Source organism: Ooceraea biroi, chromosome 6 (assembly GCF_003672135.1).
Source record: "Ooceraea biroi isolate clonal line C1 chromosome 6, Obir_v5.4, whole genome shotgun sequence".
NCBI classification, from domain to species: Eukaryota; Metazoa; Arthropoda; class Insecta; order Hymenoptera; family Formicidae; genus Ooceraea; species Ooceraea biroi.
This window is the reverse complement of record NC_039511.1, coordinates 13716679-13733299: the sequence shown is the minus strand read 5'-3', so window position 1 is coordinate 13733299 and position 16621 is coordinate 13716679. Positions and strand designations below refer to the sequence as shown.

The 16621-nt window shown below is 45.2% G+C and overlaps 1 protein-coding gene across 4 annotated transcripts in view; it reads left to right on the top strand.

Moving 5' to 3' along the window:
• Positions 1–16621, top strand: part of LOC105276741 (nuclear hormone receptor E75) — a 58267-nt gene that overhangs the window by 36342 nt on the left and 5304 nt on the right. For 2 of the 4 annotated variants that reach the window (XM_020030821.2, XM_011334616.3), the window contains exons 2-3: positions 6379–6467; positions 14040–14184. In XM_020030821.2, coding sequence (XP_019886380.2) covers positions 6379–6467; positions 14040–14184 — 234 coding nt within the window. Of the gene's footprint in view, positions 1–5826; positions 6083–6378; positions 6468–14039; positions 14185–15903; positions 16589–16621 lie in introns of those variants that run through there. The other 2 variants (XM_011334614.2, XM_011334617.3) reach the window with 2 other exon arrangements.

Below are 16621 nucleotides of genomic sequence, written 5' to 3'. Positions count from 1 at the left end.
ATTGTGGTAGGGGCTATAGCCACAAATATACTGAAGATGTGTGCAAAAGCCTGAGTCAATTGATTAACTGGTTTTTGAGATATCATGGGAACCAATTTGAAAAACATGGTTTCGAGAAAAACACGTTTAAAGTTTTTCATACTGATTACATAGAGATAATGTTACTTACGATCAATCGGCTAGTCCAGGGCCATACAGGGGACATTCCTCTTGTTCGTAGAAGTCCTGCAGAGCTGATCTCTCTTCCCTGCGATTCATTCTCTGATCTCGAGAGAAGTTAGTGGAGCGCCGCTCCGAGCGGGTGATACGAGCTTCGTTCCGGGAGTTTGCGTACATCACCGCTTGCTGACCAATACTAACTCCCATCACGTTCATAAGTTTGAAAATTGGCATAAATCCTTTATTGAAAATTATAACTGCCAAGAATGTTGCTATTTCAACAACTTTCACGCCAGCATGGAGATGTTTTGGAGCAAAAGTCCAAATCAATGAATTTAGAGATTCATTGTACTATATAACCTGTACTATACAAAGGCTCCAATTCAAATGTACGACCTTCAAAGAATAACGATCTTCCGATCCTATCTAAAATACTAACACAATGCTTTATTGTGTGCCGCGCGGTCCAACCGCCGAGCGCGCGCCAGAGGTTATTTTCTATTAGGTGCTATTACTTTGTTAATTTTGCGAATCGGGCTAAATCTTCTCGCAGACATATTTTCCATACCATATACTTGCAAAATATGCCAAAAAAAAAATTCGATTTTTCTGACATGCTACACTAGAATACCCCCTTAACCCACGCGCTTCGATTTACAGCAAGCAACAATTTATTATAATCCCATCAACGATACGCAATAGTTTGACGTGATTTTGAAAATTGAAAGTTTTACAATACTCAATCACAAAGTAATTTTGTTCCTTGAAGTTGAATCGACGCGATTCATGATTGGTAGAATCTTACCGTAAATTGTTCATATCAGTTTAGCCAATTTAACGGTGCAAGATGCTGTAGCTTGGAAAATCAAAGTCTCCCTAAGACTCACAATAGCAGAATAGCACACGATATTACATTTTTTTTATCGCGAACCCCGCGAACCGTGGATATGCGTTACATTTCACTCGTCTCGCTTTTCCGTCCGTTACAACTGCTCGATCTACGATTATACTCGGTCGCGGGCATCCGTAATACATTACGCACGTCGCGCACGTTACTCGCGTGCTTTCTTCTTCTTTCTTTCTTCAGGTTCCACCTGAACGATGCGAGGTCTTCTTTTGCGGCAGCGGTTATACGCGTAACCGTTTATAGATGCAAGCCGATCGTGTGCGCCTGCTCGCGAGTGAGCGCAACAAGGTGGTCGTGCGACCTCCTTGCGTTTCTTTACAGGTCGCGGCACAAGTCGCTCATCGGCCGACCCAGCGAGAGGCGCCAGCAGAGAAATTACTTTTTCCATTTTTCTTTCGCTGCAAGTGAACAAGCAGCATTGCTTGCACACACTCCCATCATCAATTCTTGTTTGGCACATCGTGCTCGGCACAACGGGAATGCATTTATGGAACAAAGATTCAACAATTGCACGACTTTTGAAGATTAATATTAAGATCTGGAAAATTACTTTTTGTTATCAAGGGACTTGGATTCAGATTAACAATAAATAAATAAACAATTTTCTTCGTTTTCCATTATCCGCACAATAACGCGATATACACTATGATTAAAAGATGGTTTCAGCTAGAGTAAAAACTACTGCTCCAGAAGAATATAATATTATAATTGAAAAATACCACGGATTAGAATCAATTGCGATGAAAAGTTTGATGTCCGCGTATCCGTTTGACACGTCGCGTCGTCGCTGACACATATCCACATGAGTCACTGTGCATCCCAAGTGCGATATGATCGAAAACACACGCCGCATCAAAAAGATTACCGGCGAGGTATAGCGCGCATCTTAATGTCCGGGCAGCGGGTGCACACGTGATGCAACGCAGCTGCTTCTCCACGCCCACTGATCCTTCCGTTTCTTTTCTTTTGGGGACAACTGACCCTTCGACATTGACATCGAGGAAGCGGGAGTGCGGTTAGACGTGATCGTATGAATGACCGATACTTTGGGGGCGATTTCCAGATTTTTCTTTTTTTTATGAATTTACTTTATTAAAAAATTCTCTTTTAATTTATTACAATATTCGACCGATGATATCTTGAAGTAGCGCATCTTGTTAATCGATTGTCTTTTTATAAATTTCGCGATCATGTTATACAATCTTACAAGTCATTAAAAAAATCATTAAAATGCTGCAGAATCCAATTAGTTAATAAAATATGTATAAAACAACGAAACAGAACAGTCACGTGGTGTTACGTTCTTGCGAGCTGCACATACGTGCACCCTCTGTTACTGCTGCTGCTGCTGCTCCAAGTTCAGTGACATCACGCACGCATATGCGTGACGCGCCGTGCGCACCGTTATGCACATAGCCTGCCCCATAGCGCCCACTGCGGAAGTATCGCCATATTACTCAGCAGTGGTACGACATATACGCGACGATCGGCGCCGATGCCGATGCATCAGGCCTACGTATCCGTAATTATGCTCGCCATTAACCCGCTAGTGTTCGCAATTGCGTTCGCAAAGCACACATCAAAAATGATGTTTCTCTCATGTGACAGCTGTACGAGATTTATATAGATAATTTCGTGATTTCATCTTTTCTCACAATTTATCTTCGCTTTTAGCTAAAATGTACGAGCAATTTTGTCCTCTTTTCCGTTAACACTGATGTCGAAAAAAAACATGGTTTTTACGTAATAAATAAAAATTCAGAAGCCTAATGAATCAGCTCGAGATAGTGTGCGGAATCTTTGATGTTCGTAATTATCCAATAACAAAGTTCCGCTGAAGGCTGAGAAAGCTAAGAGTCTTGATGAAGGTGAAGCCAGCGATGAAGTCGGCGACCGGTCGCTCAATGCCAAGGACACAGACGGTAGACAATGCAGCCTTGCTCACCGCGGAGAAGCAACCTCTAATTACGCTTCTGCTTGTTACATTTTTATCTTCGGCTTCTTCACATGCATCACTGCACGTTGCTGTTTCATTATAGCGAGAAGAAAGACTCGCAGACCGTTTCGATATACATATACGTCGATAATTTCACTTATATAATAACTAAATTCATTGAACGTGCACGAAAGCGGAAAATCAAGTAATTCAAACATGATAATCAATCAATGAAGATAATCGCCCACAGCTTTATGAATGCGATGTAATTAATGTTCATCCAGTGTCGCAAGACTTATTTATCGTTTGAGTTATTTTTTTTTACAAAAATCGAGTATATCATTATCCGCATATATTTTTAAAAAATCGTATGTGATCATTGCAACGTTTTTTATTCGTTTATAAAATTCCTTTACATTAGTATTTTTCAAATAGAATTTTCTCAAATTTTCTTGTAAACTTTCAGAATATTTCACGTCTGATAATTTCATATGTCCCGATACGGTGTTTCGAGCGCGATAACGACACGTGTGGTAGCTTTATAGTACGATCGATTAAAAATAGATGTGAGGGTCATGGTGTATTCATTGCATATAAATGTGCGTAGCTGCAGGTCGCTACCCGATTTCAAGGAAACGCCGTCGTCTGACCTCCATCGTCGCGGCCATTACATTCGAGGTCTGTTCGAGTTCGTAGTCCAGTAAAAGAGCGTGAAGAAATGTTTCAGCAAACTATGTGCGTAAATCTGTCTCACAAAGAGACGATTTATAGTGAAAATTAAGTAAAGATTAATTAAGGAATTGTTTCGCACGAACATATAATACATCTAAGTGATTTCTGGAATTCGGTGAAGATTTGTGAATACAGAAATTTGTAAAAACAATAGAATCGTAGATATTTAGCGTTACTCACTTTTACTTTGACTTTTTTCCTTATTTTTATATTATATAACTTCTTGTACAATTATAATAGAAATTATGTAAAATATTATTTTAAAAGATAAAATAACATTTTTTTTGTTTTATTTATATAATATTGTTAATTTTACAACAATCCTGTTACTTTCTTCTTGAATGATAACTTACATTAGAAATTAATTATATTAACAAATTACAAGCAACATTGAAGACTTTTAATTAAACAATACTTTCACAAAACCTTCGTTATAAAAGGAGCACCTACAAATTTAATAAAAAATACATCTTATTAGTATTAATATAATATTTCAATATTTACACAAAATTTTTCCATTCTTGTCGCATATTTTAAGAGATTTGATAACTGAGTGGTTTAATATCCAGTTCTCTCTCTATCAGCAGTAATTCGACACGGCTATGGTAAGAACTCGATGAGAAGCCGCGAGAATGCAATCGGGACACTGAGTATAATTTATATTAGAATGTCAACAGCAGCTTAATCTCTCGTGTCAACCGAATCAGCGAGTATGTCGGATCGTCATCACATTTTTCGCGCAAACGTACACGTGGCAATCAGCTTTCAGTTTATGAATACCTAGTATTTTAATGAAAAATTTTGAAATAAAATTGGCTTTTGCGATTTGCATTTCCATCAACTACAAATCATAAGAAATAATCTTTTGGATTCACCACGAAGGTCATAGTGCAAATCTTTAAGCGGATTGACATTTTCCGCAAGAGTAGGAAATTATGAGGAAACATCGTACACCATAAGAAAAGAGGAAAAGCCTTACATAGTCTACTAATGGCAAAAAAAGGAGGAAAGATAAAGCAGAAGAGAGGAATACTCGCAATATAGAAACACAGTGAAAGAGCGAATGAGAGAGAACGTATTAAAAGAGAGAATACAGAAAGAGTGAGACCAATAGAGAGACACCGAGTCGCCAAGAGGAAGAGAAGGAAAAAGAGAAAAAACGAGAAAGAGAAAAAGAGGAGAACAACACGCGACAATCACTACACTGACGGTTGGCTCGAGCGAGAGAGCACATGGCCTTGGCCGCCGCTGCGGGGTAATTCAGTCAAGGTTTCGGCCGATGAACTTCATCGAACGGGAGGAAGGAGACCCCGGCCAGCCGCAGCAGAGGTAGTAGGGAGAGTGCCGAGCCAATCGCGCGACTGCGGGGCCCGGCGAGCCGACGGCCGATTGGTCGGGCCCGTCACGGCTGCGACGGATTAGCACGGGCCCACAGCAACTTGTCAGTGACCTCCAGCATTGAAAATACGATGAACTCTCTCGGGGGGCCCTGTAAGAGGACGTACGAAGCAATGTGTTGTGTGTCCTCTACTACATACTAGGTAGCCAGGGCGTAGACATCGTGGATGGTCGAGGCAGCCTGATAGCCTGGCAGGCAAGCAGGCACATCAATCCCTCCCCTCCACCTTCGAGTTACTCAGAGTGCCGAGTAAGGGCTGCACGGCCCCCAGGTAACCGACACTCGGCAGCGCCGAACTCGAGTCAGACCAACGCGAACCTCCCTCGAGCGAAGACTTACTTTCACTCTCTCTTCAGGCTACCGTCCGTTCACAGTCGGTTATCACTTGCCACTTCGTCGCGTTTGCCGCGAGGTTCGCTGCACTTGGCCGTGACATCTCTGCACGGTTTCGCAGAACGCGTCGATTTTGAAGCGTGCTTCGGTGCTTGGAGAGTTCTCGCGCTCGTGCTCGCGTATGTATAAAGCTTCGTATTTATTGGTGATCGATCAGTGAACGTGGTGACAGTGGGAACGAGGTTTCGCGAGTCAGTGGCCCGATTACTCATGAACGTGGACCTAATCATTCCCTGTGCAATGCCATGAGCGAGTGGTTGCAGCTCCTATCCGGCAAGAGAACACTTTTACGGTGGAGACCCTCCTCAGCGAAACATGATCCTTACGGCGGACAGTAGCGCGCGGGACACGCTGGCCACGTCAACCGCGTTCGAGGCGCTGATTCCCAGCGTGTCCTCGCGTGATTCTCGCGAGCCCAACGTGCAGCGTACGTCCACTCGGGGCGTGCCTAGTTCGTATCACGTGGCGCAATTAGCAACTCATCGTCTTAGTCCTAACATGCCTACGATGGATTCGACCGTCTCCTCCGCCAAACCCGAGCCCGAGCTCAATATAGGTACGAAATTGCTCGATTAATTTTTCAACGGCGATAGTCGCGTCGCGTAGGTCGGACAGCTTAATATCATTGCGCGAACGTGAGGCGGGTGGGATCGCGAGCGGCGATGGCGGGTGAAAGCAGAAAGTTGTAATACGGCGATGCTGTAACCCGCCGTACGCACGAGAGAGGAGAAAGTGTTCTTCTTTCCCTCCCACCTTTCTCTTGCGGCGCTTCGCAGCACGTGGAGAGGAACCCGCGGAAGAGGATATCGTTACGACCTGCATTAACGAACGCGCTTTTCTCGCTTGTTTCAGAGTTCGATGGGACCACGGTGCTATGTCGGGTCTGCGGTGACAAAGCATCCGGTTTTCACTATGGAGTGCATTCTTGCGAGGGGTGCAAGGTGAGTATCAACGCATATTATACACACAGTGATTCTATTCAGCCGTCGTCGGTTTAAATCTCACTGTAATAAGATCCTATGAATCGAAGCGGCTGAGTAGAATGATCTGATGATCCATATGAGCAATCAAAAGTGCCGCAGTTTTGAGCGACTTTGATATATTTCTTCAATTTTTAGTTTAGTTGAAAAAATTCATTTTATTGCGAACTGATTAATTTACGATTAAAAGGTGAAGAATTTGGAATAATTAATAGATTCTAATTAAAGCTTGGGTGGTATATAGAAACGTATGATATATCAAGAATGAATAAGTTATGAAGAAAGAATAAAACAAATCCACTCTTAAGACGAAATTAATTTTTAAATGTTGCCAGATCCACAGGTAACATAAATAAGAGGCAGATTTAAATCTGAAACGTCTTAAATCCGAGAGTATCAAAGTCGCACATGCGCGGTGCAACTTGATCAGCGAGTGAATGTGCGTGGATGCAATGAAGTGAGATCGCACACAATCATACGTGCACAAAGCTACGTAGGAACTATCGAACACGGGCTGACCTTGGTCACACGGAAATCATAAGAGATTTAATACGGTCCTTCAGATGATTTCACAACCCGGTAGTCCAGCAAGGACTCTCATCAAGGCCTTTTTTCGATTTACATATTGCTACAAAGAAAACCATTATGATAAAGTGCGAATAAGTATAATATTTTAACAACTGTAATGATCATAGCCCTATCAACTATTTCTGCATAAATTATCATTGATATCAATAATCCTATATAATTATTTTCGTGCATTTTTATGAGGCAATGTTTAAGGAAGCGGAAGAAAAACGATCGAGCCGAAAGAATCGATGCGTTGCGTAAGCTAGGCGGAAAATGCGGTGAAGTTTTCTTCGCCGTGACCTTTTCGGTTTAAATTTAGAAATTGTCACAGCAGGTATATTTTTTGAAGAAATCTTTTTGAACATCCCTTTTTGTTAGCGGTTTTTGTGCTCCGTGTAGTTTAGAATGTCGGAACAGGTTTACGAGGATCACAAATCCTCAAACGTCCAGTCGGGATTATGGTTGTACTATTATACTTCGTGTTTTATCATCGACATCGCATGACACGTTAGAAGGAATATTCACGCGAGTTTTTCGTGATTACGACCAAGTTTCTACCAGACTGATTCGATTATAATTGATCTACATTTGTATGCATCATATGCACGCGCGCGTGTGTGTGCGCGTGTGTATGGCATTTTTATTGCGACGGCGCGTATCAACTTGACCGGAAGCGGATAGAAGGGTCAGCACTAGCTATCGATACGTTTAAAGAAGTGAAGGAATGGCGCCACTACCCACCGCCAGCGTTACCACTTCCAGGCGCGCGATGCGGTGGAGGTGGTTACTGCCAGGTGCTGTTCACCGTACGCCTTTTGCATTCTCAGATCAGCTTGAACCACTCGCGCGGCAACTTCTGTTCCTCTCATAACCTACTGGTTTCTTTTATAAACTATGCACCTACATAGAATAAATGTCGAACAAAATCATCATGAATTGTATGTCATTATATTTTTTATAAAACTTGTTAACGTAATTGATTTGCAATTATGATGTAAATTTAAAAAAAACGACAAAACAGTATTTATTCTTTTTTTTTGTAGATTGATTGTGTAAAGTTTTTCGACATCTGTTTTATAATTTCGAAAATATTAAATCACATCTTGATACATGAAAGGCGTGCAAAATAATAACAGTTGTTAATAAAAATTATATTAGTTAAAGCAGTGGTCGCATTCTTCAAACACATTTCTCTGAAAGCGCTTTACGCAGTAGTACACGAATAATTTGTTCCGGTGGCTTTTCTCGCTGTGAAGCGAAACCGCTATCCCACTGAGAAACCTAAAAGGAAGGAAACGAAAGAGAGAGTCGGTCCCGCCGAAAACCCACGATAATCATTGAAACCACGGGGAAAGCGAAAGTATTGAGAGGACCTTTCGATTCAGGTTGCGGGGCAGGTACTTCTGCTTTCGTTGCTTCCATTGTAGGCGTGGAAAAAAGAACTAGATCGGCCGCATTCCACATGAAAACATCTGGCCAAGGATTTTCCCGTCTTTCTCCCTCCCCCCTCTTTCTTTCTCTCTTTTCTCTCCCTCTTGCCATGCTCTCTCTCTGTCTCTCTCCGCGTCTAACCACCGAACGTTCTCCCGCTTGCCTGCGCCTCCGTGACGCCGAGATTCGCTGGAAAGACTAATCGGTCGACCAGAGTCGTAGCTCCCGGCTGGTTGACTAGGTCAGTAACTTATAGCCGCAGCGCCGTAAGAGGCGCTAAGCCGAACGAGTCTCCATCGAATGACCTAGCCGCTAGCGGTAGAGCGTCTTAAGGTACTGGAAGAGAGGCTTGTGGAAAGGGAAGAGAACGCGGAAGAGTGTTGGATATCTTTAAGACTAGGTCGCTCGGTCGCACTACTGTTGTACTATTTCGCTTTACCGTCTCATCGGCGGTATGCTACTTTTCTGCTTATGTTGCGGCTAGCAGCACTGAAACATTAATTTCACCGGAAGAGAGAGATTGCGCGAATGTAATGTAACATTATGTATAAGCAAACCAGAGCAGGTAGTTTTAATTGATTTCATCATTCAATATTGCAATAAAAATGCTTTCTAAAAATGGGAGAAATTAGTTCCAAAAAATTGTTCCAAATATCAAGATTCTATTTTATTAACATCCATATTTTAACGGGAAATATCATTGCAGCCTTATATATATATATCATACAGTTATTATTATTCTTATTAATCTCCATTCTAATTTTATCGCCGAAACATACAGCTTATCAATTTAGTAAAAGATCATGCAGAGAAATAAAATAGATGCTTTATTTTTATATATTTTATAAATAGTAGAAGCTAAATTGATTGCAATTTGGGAATATCGAACTATTCTTACTCTATTCTTATTACTTACTATAACGGGGTACATGTATTGTAATAAATTATATTACATGATTCTCATGATTTTTCAAGAAATGTATTTTGTATAAATCTGAATATCGAGATATACAAAAATACGCATAGCTTGATGTTGTCAATAAATTAACTTTTCATCTCACCTTAATGTCATACATATTTCTGATTAGAAAATCTCAATGCTCTTAATTTAAGATCAAAGAATGCAGGTTCAAAGTAAAGTTTTAAAATTAAAGTTCAAAAGTGAAGTATTATTTAAAATTCGAACAAATAAATTATCATAATTATTGGATGAATATCTCCAAAGACATTAGATATTATTGTTTGGGGCAAAACTGATATTCATTAGTAATGTTCTTTAAATTTCTATGACGAAACAATCATCAGTGGAGATGTACGTTGTCGCTTTTTCCGGAGGGTTGCAATCAGGCGACCGGTGCATTAACCCTTCGGTCGTCGACCCTCCGAGCCAGTTACGTCACTCTTCCTCCTCCTCCTCCTTCATCCCGCAGCCTTCACCAAACACCCCTTCCCATGGGGAAGCCTTCTCCCACTCTCCCCTTCTCTCTCTCGAGTAACCGTCATTTTTGACGTCGTAACGAGTTGCGATCTCATTTTCATTTGATTGCGCGAGTATTTCGGTGCTCGCTTGGGGTTACTGACCCCAGTGCATCTACTTTAGAATCGGGTCAGCCGCTTATTATCGTAGTAGGTGTTCGCTCGACGTGTATCTCTGTCCAACGGAGCGGTAGTTCTTTGAGATAACACTTCGCCAGTCGAAATCGGATCACCACAATTTTTGTGCTCGATAAATTCATCCCCCAAAACGCGATATCATTGACACAAAGTATTGAGTCAGTCAAAAAGCGTGGTTCAATTTTGAATTTTTTAAATCAATTTACATGCAATACAGGCAATAATATTGATAATGTCTACATCATAGACAATAATGATAATTGCTTGGTTGATGAATAATTTGTTTTTATTGAAATAAACAGTAAAGTAAAATTTGACGCAAAAAAGCGAACCAAACTTTTTGACTGACCGAATATATGGATCATGCTACTTCTGACATCCTATTTCTGTGTCATTCCTCCTTACATATTAACGAGTCAATAAGCTTCAAGTGACATTTCCAATTATATAAATTTTGGCTCTACAATTATATGCATTAACAATAGAACGGAAGCTTCTCAAAAAAAGCTTTGAAAAAATTCTTATCCATTCTCCCATCAATTATGGACCAGATTGTTTGCTGAAAATATCAGTGCGCATAACATTTGCATAAGCCGATCCGATAAAGGTAATAACAGACTTACAAATGTATAGGAAAATTGTTCAATAAAATAAAAACATTATTCGGGCATACGACATCGAGTGCAGACTGTTTATATCATAAGTTTGGAAGATGCATGTCTCGAATCGTGCAACTTTGATCTTGCCGTTAAGCGATACATCTCTACTATCGTTCGATAACATCGGTGAGGTACAAAACGGTGCGCACAGGAGCAGCTATCTCTGACCTCTGCGATCGACTTTACCGATATCGGTTGCCCGGGCAAGAGAACAGAACGGCAAATTCTTAGGGTCGTAGGAGAGTGCTAGAACGGGCGAACGGGCGGTTAATGCCCCCGAGCGGAGCGGAGAGTGTCGCGACTGTTGGAGCGACGCGCATGCGGACACGCGCGCGTTACGTACGTCACCGTTACTCCGTTTCGCGTCCTCTCCCCCCCCCCCCCACGCCTGTCTCCTACTTTTACTGTATACCTCCCACCCCCACTCTCCTTATGGTAGCAAATACACTCACCTTCCCCTACCGCCCCTCGGCCAGATCGCCATCCCTCCACTCCCGCTCGCTCCGTCCATCGCAGTCGCGCGCTCCGGTCGTTGGCCCCGCGACCACATCGTTCGTACGTCCGCACTCTCCTTACTCGTGCATGTACACATATGCAAGCGTGTACGCGCGCGCACAGCCTGCACCGTCACCGATCGACGTCGCTGCTGTGCCCGCCCGCCACTACTGTCGTAGTGGCTGCTTCCATGAAAAATAAAATTGGAGCTTCAACCGGTCAATGACGACTCCACTAAATCGCAGGAGCGATGATCGCGCGCAATGCCTTGGCGATTGGAAACCGAGATCCCATGCATTTATTATCATTGACCACGCGTTACGACACGCTATCGCGTTACAGGTTCAAGTCCCCGTTCAGAAGTCCCATTAGAACTCGAAGTCACAACTATGTCTGCTCCTAATAAAACGTAGGCATTGATTTTAGCTAGTAAGAAGTTACGGATATGAATTTTCTCGTTAAAGAATCGAGAACGAAGAATAACAGAACTTTCTCGACCCGGCGAAAGTTTCGGCGGATGTAAGCGAGCGAAACGCGAACGTGTTTGATTCTTTTCGTTTTATCAGAACTGCTGTTTGGTACAGCCACTGGGAATAAGCGGTAACGTGCCTATAAAAACAGATTGATCGAATTAACATGGAGGTTTGGTAAATTTAATGGAAAACGTTCTTTCGTAAAATTACCTTTAGCAATCAAAGAGCTAGTTCTCGATTTCCTGCTATCTCGTGGGAATTTTAAGAACAAGACGCGTGCGCGAGGCAGCACACACAACTCGAGGTAGCGCGCGAAGGTGGTCGCCCCGTCTGACCCGTCGGGCCATGCACGGTTCGTGAGATCGATGCACCGCATTCCCCCACACGCCTCCTCCTTCACCCTTCGCTCGTCGGATTCCCGCCAACCGAGAGGTTCAACAGGGGTTGCTGGCCTCGTCCGGGCATCCACGACGACGGTACCTCGTGGTTCAATAGCATATTGTTGCAATTCTAATGTTTGTTTTTTTTTTGGCAAAAAGTGACAGTCTCAAATCAAATGTCTTTTGCATTATGAAATAATCGCTTCAGTGAATTTTCAATATCGAGTTTCCATAAAATGCAATTCCCAAAGTTTACAATTTGAACACAATTATTAAACTGTAATTATATTTTTCGACTTATTACTTGTTATACCGATTCAGTTGATAATTGATTTGTTGTAATATGTATAATTAAAAATATAAATTGCAAAGTTGCGAAACCTCGTCACGCGATCTAATTTGAAACAAAATGTTTTCCCGTTCAAGGAGTCAAAAACGCGTATCATCGGGCTTGATCGATCGAAATGATCGAAAGCAGTGAGGCTTAACATTGGCAACGCTGACAGTTCATTGACTTGCATCAAACGCTTGCGCCGATTGACAGCCCGGGCGCGGAGGTGCAACGGTACATCGTTCCCTCGACGAGCTCCGCACGAAGTTGAGGTAGGCGAGGTCGCGCGTCTGACGTCACGGCAGAGTTACTCGGCAACGAGCGTCGCCAAGTTTTCGTACGCATACGTACGTGCACGCGTGTCCGCATGTCGACGCGATGCAACAACGACAACGACGTCGACGCCGACGACGACCACCACCACCACAGCAACATACAGAAGCTTCACGAACTAAGCCCCACGCGACTCGCGTTACGTAATCGTCTCGCGAGGTCGTTGACCGATACACCACGGCGGAGGTATACCTTCGCACTAACCTATCCCTTTCTCAATACTTGTTCATTTTTTATTCTTATTCCTCTGACAATGCAGAGCGATAAACGGAAGACAGACTCGCTAGAGAGATAAAAAGATGTGCAAGCAGGCAAGGGATTTCTATATTCGCGCTTATTCGAGAGCGAGTGGGTGTTAGAGGGGTATCGGCGCGAGGGTAGGAACCGAGAGGCGGAGGTAGGGCAGGTCGTTCGGAGAGGGTGGCTCCTTCGGACAGTGGGTGGGGAGAAGGGAGGGAAGAAACCCGTTAGTAGAGCGCCCCGCGAGCCTCTATGGTAGCATTTGCGGTAAGTGTGACGAAGAGGACATCATCTAGGGTTCGCGTAGCGCGCGCGCGCGCTCGCGAGGGAGAGAGAGAGAGGAACTAGAAATAGGAGAAAGAGAGAACCCAAAGAGGGAGACAGCCGAGGAGCGCCAGTGCGCGCAAGGGGGACTCTCACTTTCACGCGGTGAACTGCGGGTGAACGTCCGGGAATTGGGTCACAGTGTCCCCCACCTCGACACGCCAGAGGCAATGTGCCGAGGCTCTATGTTCTCTGTGCTAGAAAGAGCCAGTCCACAGCCAAGCTCCGGTACAAACGGTCGCTTCTTTCCCCTCCGAAACTCGCGTCGTACTTGGTGCGCGCGTCCAACGCGAGCCGAGTGCCTCGAGGAGGAACTCAACGCGAGTTCGGCGAACGCGGGCTACGTGAGAACAGTGATCGACGCGAGCCGCCCGCGGAAACGACTGCCCGTTCTCGTACAGGATACTCTTCGCTAGGTAGCGTCACCGGTTCCAAACCAAGGGATACGTAGTCCGGGTGACGACCGTACGACCGACGCACGCGGGACACGCGCGCGGCGAACTTCCGTTCGTACTCGCTCGGTTCGTTAGACGCCGTGCAATTCCCATCTCGTACGGAGTGGATTAATGGGGTGCTTGTGCGAATGTGATTTGGCCGCCCCGCGTTCGGGGACCGATTGCTCATCGGGGTCTTCGTCGGACAGCGACGGTCAGATTGACGAAGGTTTCGTTGGTGATTCGCAGGGCTTCTTCCGCCGGAGCATCCAGCAGAAGATTCAGTATCGGCCGTGCACCAAGAATCAACAGTGCAGCATTCTTCGGATCAACAGAAATCGCTGCCAGTATTGTCGCCTCAAAAAGTGCATCGCCGTCGGCATGAGTCGTGATGGTGAGTTTTCTCAACGTTTTCCGCGTGAAATTTTTCTTTTGTCATTTTCATCAGACAAAGTACTCGGCCACGTTATCATTATTTTACTTAATTATGATCAAAGTAATAGAGAAGATATTTTATATAAATTTAAAAAAATTATACTCATCCAATAAATTAACAAGTTCTTCTCACCCAAACCCATTATCGGAACAAGCGAGATAACATTTTGCATCTTTTATCCGCGACTTTCTTGCCGAGATACGCTTTTCGTAAGAAGAATCCGTAAAATTTAGTTTGCCGGGTCATTGACCGTTTGCGTAACATTCTTCTCCGCGACACGGCGGAGTGTCGCAACTGGCGAAAGTGGCCGTTTGAGAAAGCAACGGCGATTATCTCGCGATTGTTGCAACCAGATCTTACTTTCTTTTCGATGAGCCGATCAAATCCTGACCGACTTTTATCAAACGGTTTCCGAACACCGTAGCTACCCTACGTACGATGCTCTGCAGCAGTCCGCGCCGGGATCATTGACCCAGGTCGTCGACGCGTCGCACGAACGCCAATAAATACCCCGTCCAGTTAAATAAAGTAAAACGCGCTGCTCGCTAAACGGACATGAATATTCACGCATTTTTGCGGCTTGTGTCGCGTTCGATTCCTCAAGATTATGTTGACCAAAATGATCGAAATGAGACGCGATAATTACAATCGACGAACGATTCATCCAGACGAACGGCAGATGCGCACGCGATATCGAAGAGGTCTCTTTTCTCAGGAAACGGCTGAAAGGAGCAACGTCTGCCGACATCGACATAATTCGCGACTCGCGGGGTCAACATACGGCCATTGCTCGTCCGGCGCTGGCGGCTCCGCGGCCGCGGAAAGAGTACCGCTACTCGCCGCTACGGTCCTCGCCGACCCTCCCACTTTCCTCCATTCTCCTTTACCACCACCGGGACTTCTTGCCTCACTCCGTCGCTATCCTTCTCCCACCCCATCTCGAGCGATCGTTGCCGCTCACTCGGCTTCTTCGGTCGCGGAACGTGCCGCGCCCCACCAACCGTCGACGACGATGGCGCCCGTCGCGTGGCGCTATACTCCGCGCGGAGACCTCGCGAACTCCGCCTCGTAACTACGTCCCCCTCGCTCGTCGCGTTCCTCTCCTCCGCGGATCGGCCTCCCTCTCCCACGCGTCGCGAATCCACCTGACCGGAAGGCGCATGCTCCCGTCGCGGACTACCGTCTGCCCGAAGCCGTACGCGATCAACCGCTCATAGCGCTTCGCGCTCCACCGCGGAGAACTCGGCGCGGTCATGGCCGAGCGTGCTTCCCCTTTTGTCGCGTCGCGTCCTCGGTTACGAGCGCGTCGCGAGCGTTTGCGAAACGCGGCTTCAAAAGCGAACTCGCACCGCACGGGATGGATCGAATCGAAAACTCGGCAATCGTTAAATTGGGGGGACAAAGACGTTGAGATTGCGTTTCGTGGCTGCTAGTCGATCACAGCATGCCCTTCGCGCGGTATACTTGGATGTTCCCACGCACCATGCCATGCGCGATTATTCGCTAACACATTACTTGTTCTCGTAATCAAAATTAATTGTACATGAAATTACGCGAGAGATTTTCAACCGAACCGAAAGCCTCGAGATGACAATCGATGGAATTAGTAGTTCGCTTTAGCTCGTAGGGTCGGTACGTATTCAACGTTAAAGATCAATAGTGCGGAAATAGATAGGCTAGCTGCCGACAGCTGGTGACGAGGCAGGTAGCCAGCGAGGGGTTGCCCAAGGTCGTCGAGGGTAAATCGAGGGTAACCCCCGACAAAGGGAGTTGGCATCCACGCGCGGAGGAGAAATTCGACCGTCCTCCTCGCACCTCGCGACAGGCTAACGCCATCATCGCGTTCATTTGTTCGCCATATAGCGTATATAGGTCGGCGGTACGCCTCGCGCGGCCGTCGCTGAAACCAAGTTCAAGGCCAAAGGCTCGGCAAAGGCCACAATCGCGCGCGAACGGTGGGGGTCGTTGATGGCTGAACAAGTGGAGGGGCTGTTGAACGCAACCCGCGGAACATCACTCAGTCGGCGGTGATGCTGTCTCGTGTTTGCACGCGTTTCGTGGTCGCGCTCGTTCCTCAAAGTCGGAGCGGCCTTCCCCTCGCAACAGGCGACCGCTCGAAGTGACTCGCGGATCCGAGTCAGTCGAGAGGATCACCGGCCGGTCGGAAACGCAAACGAGAGGCGAGGAGCCGAAGGAGTCGACGGCGACTCCCGCGATACCAGTGCCGATAGAGCTGACCACGTGCGTGAGAGTGCAACCGAGTCAAAAGTTTAACGCGGTGCGTTTCCCCAAACCGTCATGGGAGACGAATTACCGATTCTGAAAGGGATCCTCAACGGAGTAGTCAACTATCACAATGCACGTAGGTCTCCCTTCCAACGAGTCCGATAACGAT